General features: G+C 39.8%; 1 protein-coding gene across 1 annotated transcript in view; it reads left to right on the forward strand.

The window, feature by feature from the left end:
* Positions 1 to 12006, forward strand: part of FAM13A (family with sequence similarity 13 member A) — a 336606-nt gene that overhangs the window by 274999 nt on the left and 49601 nt on the right. The window contains exon 13 of the mRNA XM_044913092.1: positions 2161 to 2347. Within this exon, the coding sequence (XP_044769027.1) occupies positions 2161 to 2347 (187 nt within the window). The remainder of the gene's footprint in view (positions 1 to 2160; positions 2348 to 12006) is intronic.

Genomic DNA, 12006 nt, shown 5'->3' on the forward strand with positions numbered 1-12006 from the left:
ATATTAACAGAAGGTGAGGGCTTCAGCAGAGGAATTTAGGGGGAAACACAATTCTGTCATAACAGCTTTCAAACATAAAAACCCCTCAATAAAAAATTATAAAGGATGTATACCCTAGGAGTTAGGAGAAGTATAAAGAGTGATAGACAGAATTTATATAGTAAAATAATTAATTCTGAAGTTGAGGCCAAACTCATCCAGCCATCTGTGAAAGGCAACACTCAGTGCGTGGAGGGGAGATTGAAGAGTATCTGCATAAGTATGTGTGCCAGTATGTAGTCCCTGTCCACTGTTCCTCTGCCTTCAATGATTTTATACTGAGGGTATTTCTAATATTTGTTGCATAAATCTTTTCTATAATTTTACTAAGTGTATATTTTTACATTAAAAGTTATATAAAATAAGACTAAATTAAATATGGAGTGCTAAAAATCACCAAAGATAGTGTAACTTTGAAAATATTAGGATAATGTTTAATTCATAATTTTGCCTCCATGATAAGCCCATCTAAGATAGGATGTGAATTTAGATGGCAGAATAAATATTTAACATTATCTTTCATTTTTGTATGTGGTTGAACTGACGGTAAAATATAGTCATCTGTTTTGCTCTTTAGAGCTCATTTATTTCAAAATAGAACTGTAAGCGTTTAGGGAGTTACCTTAACTCAGTCATACCGTAAGGGAAAGATCTCATTCATTTGTACCTTGGCACGCCATGATGCTACCCTGATGGCTTAATTTGTCTTGTGATGTAGTAAAAAAACAAACAGTTCGCTAAGTAATTTAATTTTATGGAAACTCCTTAAGGGAATGTTTAAAATACTCAGAACAATTTCAAGAATATTAAGTGAATTAAATTCTGTAGTTATGACATTCATATCTGCTTCTAAAACTAAGTCAGAACAGGGCACCTGGGTGGCTCAGTTGGTTAAGCATCTGCCTTCAGCTCAGGTCATGATCCCAGGGTCCTGAGATTGAGTCCCGCATCGGGCTCCCTGCTCAGCAGAGAGCCTGCTTCTCCCTCTCCCACTCCCGCTGCTTGTGCTTGCTTGCTGAGAAATAAATAGATAAAATCTTTTTTTTTTTTAAGATTTTATCTATTTATTTGAGAGAGAGGATGAGAGGAGAGAAAGAGAGCACATGAGAGGGGGGAGGGTCAGAGGGAGAAGTAGACTCCCTGCTGAGCAGGGAGCCTGATGCGGGACTCGATCCCAGGACTCCAGGATCATGACCTGAGCTGAAGGCAGTTGCTCAACCAACTGAGCCACCCAGGCGCCCAATAGATAAAATCTTAAAAGAAAAATAAACTAAGTCATGAAGGACATCCAGTTAGAAGTTTACATCCTGAAACTCCTTGTACTGGGAAGTAACAAATCCATACTTTAGTTAAAATGCTTTGTATTCCACAGTTTTTTTTAATTTATACTATTTCTACCAAGATTATCACATGCAGTCAGAGTTTGTTACTAATGCTTCTCTACTATGCTAAAATGTCTTTATCATTTGGGAAAATCAGTTTGTCCCATTCAAGAGAAAAAGACATCATATTTCCTTTTCAGATTTTTGTCCACACATTGTATTATAAAATGTGTGTATAGCAGGGGAGCCTGGGTGGCTCAGTCAGTTAAGCGTCCAACTCTTGATTTCAGCTCAGGTCATAATCTCAGGGTCATGAGATCAAGCCCTGCATCAGGCTCTGCACTTAGCGGGGAGTCTGCTTAAGATTCTCTCTCTCCCTCTACCCCCTGCCCCCGTGCACACACGCATTCTCTCTCCCTCCCTCTCTCTCTAAAACAAATAAGTAAATCTTTAAAATAAAATCAAGTATGTGTGTGTATGTAATCTGTTAATAATGGGAAATTTTTTTGTAAGATTGCACTGTTCCCTGTTTGAATACAAATTACTTTTGGTACAACCTCAAAAGTTGTTCATTGGTAGAAACACAGTCCTTGCCAGTTTGCCTCTAGGAATAATTTCTCTTGTAATGTGATTTATTTGGCACCAAGTGGTCTCAGGAGTAGCACTGTGCTCAGATTTTGATCGAAGAGGCAAACTGGAATTTCTGGGCACTCTTCTGATTTCCCATGTGATGCAGTGACAGTGTCATTAAAATATCCCTTTTACCTTTTAAAATTAAGCCTTTTTTTTTTAATTCAAGGGGACTTATCAACAAAGAAAATATTCCTTCTGGGTTCAACAACCTTGAAGATTGTATTTTGAATGCTCAGGAAGTGGAAAAATTGTATGAAAGTACTTCTGGTTATATTGGAGAAAGGGGCAAACCTAAACGTCAGAAATCCAGTTCCAAACTTTCTGAACTCAATGAAAATCAAGATGGTCTTGTGGTAAGTGAAAATTCTATAAAACTTTTACTTGTAACCAATTAGGAAATATCACATCTCTTTCCCTTGCTTTGTAAAAAAATAATAATTTCAATCATGAGCCTCATAGGACTATAGGATATGAGTTGTGAAGGCCTCAGAGCTACTAAGTGTACACACTTGTATTTCTTTTTAGTAAATATAAAAATCAAAGCTGACAAAGATTATATTCTGTCAAAAGAAACAGACAGCACACTTTGATTTCCATGTTATTCAAATGATTTTTATCTCATTCTTTTGAGTATTTTTAAATTGTATTTTTGGAATATTGTCATTAAAGCATTTTTTATTTTCCCCCATTCTGTTCATTCTCATATATATGATGTAAAAAAAAAAAATTAATGAACTTAAAGCCAGGTGAAAGAAAACTACATAGGGAAAGAGGATCAACTATCTTTGTGTACAGAAATCTCTGTGTTCAGAAATTTAGTTCAAATCTATACTCTATAAAGTATTTTCTTCCAAATTAATCAGAAACAAAAACAAAAAAGATCAGCCTCTTACAGAGTTACCTCAGACCTGAACCCTGGATCACTGATTTGATATATAAATTATTACAAGTGGTTTCTGTCAATAACAAATATTTATTCAGTTTAACTATTAGTATACATCCTCCTCTTCTGCGTATGCTTCATTTTCTCTGAGAAGTGAGAACCAAAGCCTGTCCGCTTAGTCCCTTTAGTTTTAAAAAATTTAACAACAGCGAAAACTAAAGATAAAATTTATAACATAACATGAGCTGGAGTCCCCCTAATGAAAAAAAGTAATGCCCATTCTTACTGTTCAATGTGTAAATGCTCCAATCTATTCGATCTCTGACAAGCTTTTAGCTCCATGTTGGGTTTTCTATACATTTAGCAAACTTACAGGCCATCTGTTTTCCATTGTCAATTTCGGCATGTGCTTAGAGAAGATTCCCAGTTTGGCCCTAAATAAAATATACGTAAATGCAAATCCAGGGAAACATGTTAATTTCTTTTTTTCCCTCCAAATATCTTTTTTTTTTAAAGATATTTAATTAATTTATTTATTTATTTATTTATTTGAGAGAAGGGGGAGCGGCAGGCAGAGGGAGAGGGAGAAGCAGACTCCCTGCTGAGCAGGGAGCCCATCGCAGCGCCCGATCCCAGAACCCTGAGATCATGACCTGAGCCGAAGGCAGATGTTTAAGCAACTGAGCCACCCAGACGCCCCTTTCCCTCCAAATGTCTTGATAATCTGTTTCTAGAAGTAAAGTAATCAGCTAGAAGGGACAGAAGCAATCACCTACCGCAGGCCCATGTCTTATACACTCCAAATAAAGAACGTAAGCTTTGGAACCATTGCACATTAAATGTTTTTAACATTAACTTAATTCTTATTTGGAGGAAAGTAAATTTTTAAATAAAATAATTGTTGCTAATTTCATTAGCACTTTATTTGGCTCACAATTTGCTTATCTGCCAAAGAGATTTACAATGACTAAAATTCCAACAGTTGACTTCTTTGGAAAGATGTGCTTCTCAATCTCAATCCCTTTTTATATGAATTTAACCCATTAATTTTTTTTCCCACCAGCAATGGTGTCTTAAATTAGCTAGGTGGTAATAACTAATAAAAGTGAAAAAGTACATTTATTCCTTAGAATATGTGTTTGAGACTGATAAAACTATAGACATATTCTCTGTTTAAAAATGTTTGGATGGGAGAACCTAATGCTATCCGGTCTTTTTTATGTGAAAGGATTTGCCCCCACCTTAGTTGTCAGTTTCCTCATTCCAGGATTGTGAATGTCACCTATTAACATAAGTGAGCTAAGTGGACCATGTCTTTGTTGCAGTGAATAATTTAAAAACCTGCCAGCACAACTCAGAAGAAAAACTTCCTCATCTAAAGTGAGGGTGTTCTCTAAGAGCTTTTCTAACTGTCATATTCCATAAATTTTTAAATCTAATCTTCACAGGTAACCACAAAGCAAAGAGCCAGGGAACATAGCAAGTATTAAGACTACATCTTAAAAGTTGTGTATCTTAACTTGTCCCTTATGTTTAACCTCCTAATTTTACTTTTCTCAACTCTCCCCCAACACCTTTTCCTACTCCATTTCAAGTTCTTTACACCCTGACTAAACATTTATTTCTATAGCTGGGTCAGCAAGGGAGGAGGGAGAATTATATGTAATTATATGCCTTTATGTGCCAGGAAATATTTCAGATCCTGGAGATAAAGCAGTGAGAAAAACAGGCAAAGGTAGCTGTCCTCCTGGAGCTTACATCCTAGTAGAGGAAACAGACAATAATCAAGATAAGTAAGTAAAACACAAAATATATTGGATAGTGATAACTACTAGGAAGAAACATAAAGCAGGAAATAGGAATTGTGAGGGGGCAGGTAATGCAATTTTAAATAGAGTGGTCTGGGAAGACCTTCCGAGAATTTGACATTTGAGTGTAAAGATTTAGAGAAAGTAAGGAAGCAGGCTATACTATGATAGTAGGTGCAAAGGCCCTGAGACAGTCATTTATCTAGAACATTCAAGAAACCACAAAGACCCCATTGTGATTGGAAGAGAGTGAGCAAAATTAAAGAGGTAATGGGAGAGGGTGGGCAGATGAAGTAGGACCTCATAGATCATTGTGCGGACTCTGCCTTTATTCTGGGTGAGATGAGAATCCAGTTGAGGGTTCTAGGTAGAAAAGTGATCTGGCTTACTGAAATTGATTCAATTACTATGTTGAGAATAGACAGTAAGCAGGCAGGGGCAGAAACAGGGAACCCAGTTAAGAAGCTATTGCAATAATCTAGATTTGAGATGATGATGGTTTGAACTAAGGTCATACCAGAGCCAGCATATATTTCCTTGCAGGCTGTACAATGCACTACTCTAGGGGGCACTGTTCACATGACTAAACTCCTTCCGGAGTGGTACATTGCAGTAGTCATGACATAGTGAACAGATTCTGCATGTGTTTTGAAAGTAGAATTGACAGGATTTCTTGACATTACCTGTGTGGTGTGAAAGTAATCAAGAAGTCAAAGATGACTCCAAGGTTTTTGGCCTGAGCAACTAGATTTGCGTTGCCAGTTTAGCTGAGCTAGAGAAGACAGACAGAAGTTTGGGTTCAGTTTTGGACATAAGATTAAGCTGCCCATTAGATATCTAAGAGAGCATGGCAAGGAAGCAAGTGGATTCCTGGGCCAAGAGTTTAGGGAGGAAATCCTGGCTGTAGTTACAGTGTGGGAGTCATCAGCAGATGTAGGATATTTAAAGCCAGTATACTGGGTGAGATGACCAAGGGAGTGAATGTGGACAGGAAAGAGAAGTTGCCTCAGGGACGGTGGGCCCTGAGACACACCAACATTTAGAGGATGGGGAAATGAGAAGGTACCAGGGGAGGAGATTTATGAGACTAGCAAAGTAGAAGACAGACAAGGTGAGTTTAGTGCCTTGGCAGCCAAGTGAACAGTGTCTCAAGGAGCAGAAAAGGTCAGATGATGGGTTAAGCAGAAAACTGAGAGTTTGACCATTGGGATTAGCAAGCTGGATATCACTTAGTAAAAGCAGTTTGGGTGAAGAGATGGGAACAAAAGCCATTTTCCAGAGAAAGTGAGAGGAGAGTAACTGAACACAGTGACTAATAATTTCACACTGATCACACCAGCCCACAATACAACTGAGGAGAATATGCTGTAGACCAAAAAAAGCATCTTGCAGATTTGGAATCTCTAAAGCGGGAACTGTCTGGGCATGTTCCCCTTTGTGTTTTCACCTCTTGAGACTGTCATGACCAGCAGAGACCAAGAGACTACAGATAATTCAGAGTTTAAAAATTAGGGGTAGTAAGTGACATTAGAGTGTTCTGCCTTATCTCTAATTATTGCCACAGTCCCAAACTTTTCTTCCCTCTTTAAACTCTTGGCTCATACCTGTGCCCATCAGTCATTCTCAGAGGAAAACCTTGTCTCCTGATTTACTTTGAAGAACTAAGATACGCAGCTTGTTTCAGCAACCGCCCTCACTCCTGCTTCAAAACGTCTCTAGAACTCTACTCATTTTCTTTTCTCACCTGCTCAAATGATAACATGATTTTTCTAATTTCTCAGGTTAACCTCTAAAATCTAGAAGTATCTTTGTAAATTCTACCTTCTACATCCATCTCCCCACCCCGCACCCATGTACGTGTACAAACATATACATACACTCACACACTTTTCCTTTTCATTGGCTTCCTCTTCATTGGCTCATTTCTGTTGGCCTAGAAAAAGGCTCCATCTCTAAAAGCTTTCTCTCCTGGGCACGATTTAACAGCTTGAATCAAAAGTCATAAGTCAGTCATGCATTTTATCCAGTAATCATACTTCTCCCACTCGGTTCTACTTAAATATGCAAAAAATAATAGTATTAATTTGCTCACCACAAGGCTTTCTTTAATCATGGAAAATTAGAAGCAATTTAAATGTTCAAAAGTGCGAGATCAGATAAGCAACATTTGTACGTCAATTCAATAAAATTAGGATTGTGAAGACTTTGTAATAAAAACCATTGACAAGTTATATTTTAAGTGCTTTGTATATATTATCAATTTTAATCCTCCCAATAATCCAGAAGGTGGATTTATTATTGTTATAATTCTCATTCTAAACATGAGGAGAATGAGGCAGAGGAGAGTAAACAACTTGTCCAAGGTCACACGTGAGTGGTGGAGGTGGGGTTCCCCTATATCCTCCCTCAATATTAAAGTAGATTATAAAGCAGTATACACAGTGTGTACATTCATACATGTATACATATATATGTGTATATATTATATAAGTATATGTGTGTGTATATAAATTATATGTACAAATGTTCATTCCCAGGAAAAAAGACTGCAAGAAAATGTGCCTAAAGTGATTGTATGATGGTGGTAATAGTGGTATTAGAAGCAACTGTTACTCTATCCTCTGTTCTTCAAATGTTCTCCATGTGACATTAATTCTATAATAAGCATTAGTCATTATATAAAAAAACAAAAACATAGTCTAGTAGCTCTCTTCTTCATAAACAACATCTATTTAGGGGCGCCTGGGTGGCTCAGTCAGTTAAGTGCCTGACTCTTGATATCAGCTCACGTCATGATCTCAGGGTCCTGAGATCAAGCCCCATGTTGGACTCTGCACTCAGTGAGGAGTCTGCTTGAGATTCTTTCTCTCCTTCTGCCCCTCTCCACCCCACTGCATGCTCTCTCTCTCTCAAATAAATCTTTTAAAAATAATAACCAAAAAATAAACAACATCTATTTAATGTTTTGTACACCCTCTGAAATCACAGGCAGGGTTCAAGGTAAGAGCATAGCTCTTACAGTCAGACCTGAGTTTCCATTTCAACTTTATCACTTAATATCTATGGTAAGTGGGCATATTTTGTCCCTCAGTTGCTTCATCCGTAAAGTGGGAATATTAATAGGTCGTTGTGGTTTTTTGTGAGATTTAAAAGCAACTCAGTGTGCTAAAGAATAGAGAAAACTGAACACAATTCGTACATACGTCCCTTTCTTCCCCCTCTGTTCTGATGACCAGTCTGTTTCCTTCATTTGCCATCAGACGTTCTGAACAGTCTGCACTCACTCATCAACCCCAGTAGCCCAGATGCTACATCCACTTCTCTGAGGAAACTGCTTTCTCCATGTCACTGTTTGGACATGGGGTTGGAAATGGCCTTTGAAAACACCTGTGCTCTGATGTCTGCTTGGTCCTTGACTCCTCAAGTACTCGTGGGGCTTGACACTTCGTCCCTTTTTCTCAGAACTCTCTCCCTCGGCCTCTGTGACACTGACCTCTCCATGCCCTCTCATCCCCAGTGACTTTCTTCCAGGTCATCTCTTCACTGGCTCATCTTCCACAAAACATACATGGATGGAGATGTTCCCCAAGTTTTGTCCCATTTCTCCTTTCCATTAGCACTTTACTTGAGAGCTTTTCCACTTGCATAGTGTCAGACATCACCGCTCTACAAATGACTTGCAAGTCAACATTTGATTGAAGCTCTCCCCAGTTCACCTTAGAAAGTCAATGTGTTGAGGGCACCTGGGTGGCTCAGTCAGTGAAGCGTCTGACTCTTGGTTTCAGCTCAGGTTATGATCTCAGGGTTGTGAGATCGAGCCCTGTGTCAGACTCTGTGTTCAGTGGGGAGTCTGCTGGAGATTTCTCTCTCTCCCTCTCCCTCTGCCCCTCCCCCTCTCTAAAAGAAGGAAGGAAGGAAGGAAGAAAGAAAGAAAATAAGTCAACGGGCTAAAACCGAACTCATTGTCCCTCTTTGATCTCTTTTTCACCAGGAGAGCCATCTGATCTCATCACACCATCATCTTCTCAGCCCTTTTCTAAGTCTTTTCTTGGACTTGCCCCTAGTCCCTCCTCCAGCTTTTCAATCAGTTGTCAAATTTAGTTGACTCTGTTTTAAAAATGTTATGAAGGTTCCCCTTGTCCCTTTTTATTGCCATCACATCTCTGAAGCCCTTGTTATAACTGCCCTGGAACATCAAAACAGCCACCCGACATGTCTGCACCCGCTCCCAGCCCCACACTGCCTTACCTCTGCAAAACAGTCCTCTGCCTAATGCAGTGATTTTCAGCCTTTGTTTTCAGTGCACTACGACTCAGCAAGAACTCCTGTCAAAAACTACCTGACAGTGACTCTCTGGGTAGTATCCATATAATGTAAAAAAGCCCAACATTGTGAGCCACTGATTTAAAATTATTCATTCTTTCAGTTATAGAACTAACTATATGACAAGCACTCTTTTAGGAACCAATGACACAATGGTTATCAAAATGGACACATTGTCAGCCATCATGAAGTTTACATTCTTTATAGGATCAAATAAGAAACAAGAAAATAAGTAGATGGTGACACATGCTGTGGAGAGAAATGAAGCGGGCATAAAAGACAGCAAGTGGTGGGAGGTGTAGGATTGATGTTGTACTGGGGTTAGGCCTCACTGAGAAGATCTGTGCAGGGACCTGAAAGAGGTGAAGGAGTGAGCCATCAGGAACTTTGGGGAGAAGCTATCTAGGGAGAGGGGGCAGCAGGCTTAGCCTGCTGAGGATAAGCAAGAGGCTGCTGTGATTGGAGCAGAATGGAGGATGATTTTAAGAGATGAGGTCAGAGATGTAGCAAGGGTACTGATCCCTTAAGCTTTAGTAGCCATTTTTAGGTCTTTGGGATTTACCTTGAGTGAGATGAGGAGGCATTAGAGGATCAAAGAGAAGAAAATCATTTTCTGGTGTACCTTTTGAAAGAATCACTCTAGCAACTATGTTAAGAATAGCCAGGAGGATGGGGGAGAATAGCCCAGAGGTGGTAAGGGATGAACAAACACTAAAGCAAAATAATTGACATAATCAAATCAAGAGATGATATCAATTTAGGCCAGGATGATAGCTGTGAAGGTGGTAAAGTCAGACTATGGATGTATTTTAAGGTAAAAACAAGAGGATTTTCTAATAGATTGGATGTGGGTGTGAAGAAAGAGGGGGGATGCAGGATGACTCCGAGACGTTTGAAATAGCTAGCTGGAAGGATGGAGAAAACTATTGGAGGGGCAGATTCGGGGGGGGCGGGAATCAAAGTTTCATTTGGATATGTTGAGCTTAAGATGTTTATTAGTAAAGAACCAAGTAGGCAGTTAGATACATGAATCTGGAGTTCAAGGGAGAGATGGAGTAAGTTTGGAAGTCTTTGGCACCAGTTGGCACTTAAAGCCTTGGGCCTGTCTGAGCTATGACAGCATTTTGGGACATACCAACATTTAGTGGGTAGGCAGATGAGAAGGTATAAGCAAAAAAGATTAAGAAGGAGCAACTAGCAATTTTCAGTGCAAACATGTGGGCAAGAGCCTTATTAGATGTCAGTTAAGAGCAAATCAGAAGACAGAAATCAGAATAGTGAGTGAATAGTAATTTCACATGTATATAGCTCACCCACATCTACCTTGATGGTAGATTTGGGTGGAAGAGAGAGGAAAACATCTAGTTAGATGGGTTCAAGAAAGAATCGGGGGAAATGAATTAGGTACTGCAGGTATGGAAAGTCTTTGAAGAGGTTTGCCTCTTTAGGGGGTGAAGAAAAATGAAGCAGCAGCTGGAGATAATGTAAGATCAAGAGAGGGGTTTTAAGACAGTGACATGGGGGTGCCTGGGTGGCTCAGTGGTTAAGCATCTGCCTTTGACTCAGGTCATGATCTCAGGGTCCTGGGTTCGAGCCCCATGTCAGGCTCCCTGCTCAGCAAGGAGTCTGCTTCTCCCTCTCCCTCTGCCCCCACCCCACACTCGTGCTCTCTCTCTCTCAAATAAATAAATAAAATCTTAAAAAAAACAACAACAACACAGTGATATGGCAGAGTATTTGTGTAAGATAAACCAAAAGAGGGAGGGAATGATGTGCAAGAGAAGGGGATCCATTGCAGGATCAATGTTCTTGAGTAATTGATAAGGGATGGAGCCTAGAGGAGAGGTGGAGGGGTTTGATTGTAACTTACTTTGATCTAAAGACTGTTTCATCAGAAACTTGAACGGTTTGCCCCACTACCTCCTTCACATTACACCAAAGGTCTGTCCCTATGTTCTTTTTTTCTTAAAGATTTTATTTATTTATTTGAGAGAGAGAGAATGAGAGACAGAGAGCACGAGAGGGAAGAGGGTCAGAGGGAGAAGCAGACCCCCCGCTGAGCAGGGAGCCCGATGTGGGACTCGATCCCGGAACTCCAGGATCACGACCTGAGCCGAAGGCAGTCGCTTAACCAACTGAGCCACCCAGGCGCCCCTGTCCCTATGTTCTAACCACAACCTACCCTTCATCTAAGAAAAATAAATACTCTTCTTTTTTTTTTTAAGATTTTATTTATTTATTTGAGAGAGAGAGAGAAACAGCATGAGAAGGGAGAGAGTCAGAGGGAGAAGCAGGCTCCCCACTGAGCCGGGAGCCTGATGCAGGACTCGATCCCAGGACTCCGGGATCATGACCTGAGCCGAAGGCAGTCGCTTAACCAACTGAGCCACCCAGGCACCCAAATACTCTTCTAACTTTTTAAGCTCACCACATTGATACACACATCTAGAATTTCTTTCCTTTGCATACTATTGAATAAGGAAAGAATGTGCTGACCACTTTGAATTTTATGTTTTGCCAATTAACGTTTAGCAATTATCATTCAGAAAGAACCTATCTTAGAAATAAAGATAATATTGGGCGCCTGGGTGGCTCAGTTGGTTAAGCGACTGCCTTCAGCTCAGGTCATGATCCTGGAGACCTGGGATCGAGTCCCGCATCGGGCTCCCTGCTGTGCAGGGAGTCTGCTTCTCCCTCTGACCCTCCCCCCTCTCATGTGCTCTCTCTCTCAAATAAATAAATAAAATCTTTAAAAAAAAAAAAAAAAGAAAGAAATAAAGATAATATTAACAGTGTAGCAAACTCCAGTTGGAGGAGTAACCAAAATACAGAAGTCATGATGACAAGGACCAGTGTCTGTCTGGTTCACCTCTCACCTTTGTACCCCAATGCCCAGCAGAGTTCAGCACTCATCAAAAAAATGTGTTGAAAAAAAGTGCATGAATGGTTGCCATATTTTTTAGGGTAACTTGTGTAACAAGAAGACCCCAAACACAAT

The sequence above is a fragment of the Neomonachus schauinslandi genome, chromosome 2 (assembly GCF_002201575.2).
Source record: "Neomonachus schauinslandi chromosome 2, ASM220157v2, whole genome shotgun sequence".
Taxonomy (NCBI): domain Eukaryota; kingdom Metazoa; phylum Chordata; class Mammalia; order Carnivora; family Phocidae; genus Neomonachus; species Neomonachus schauinslandi.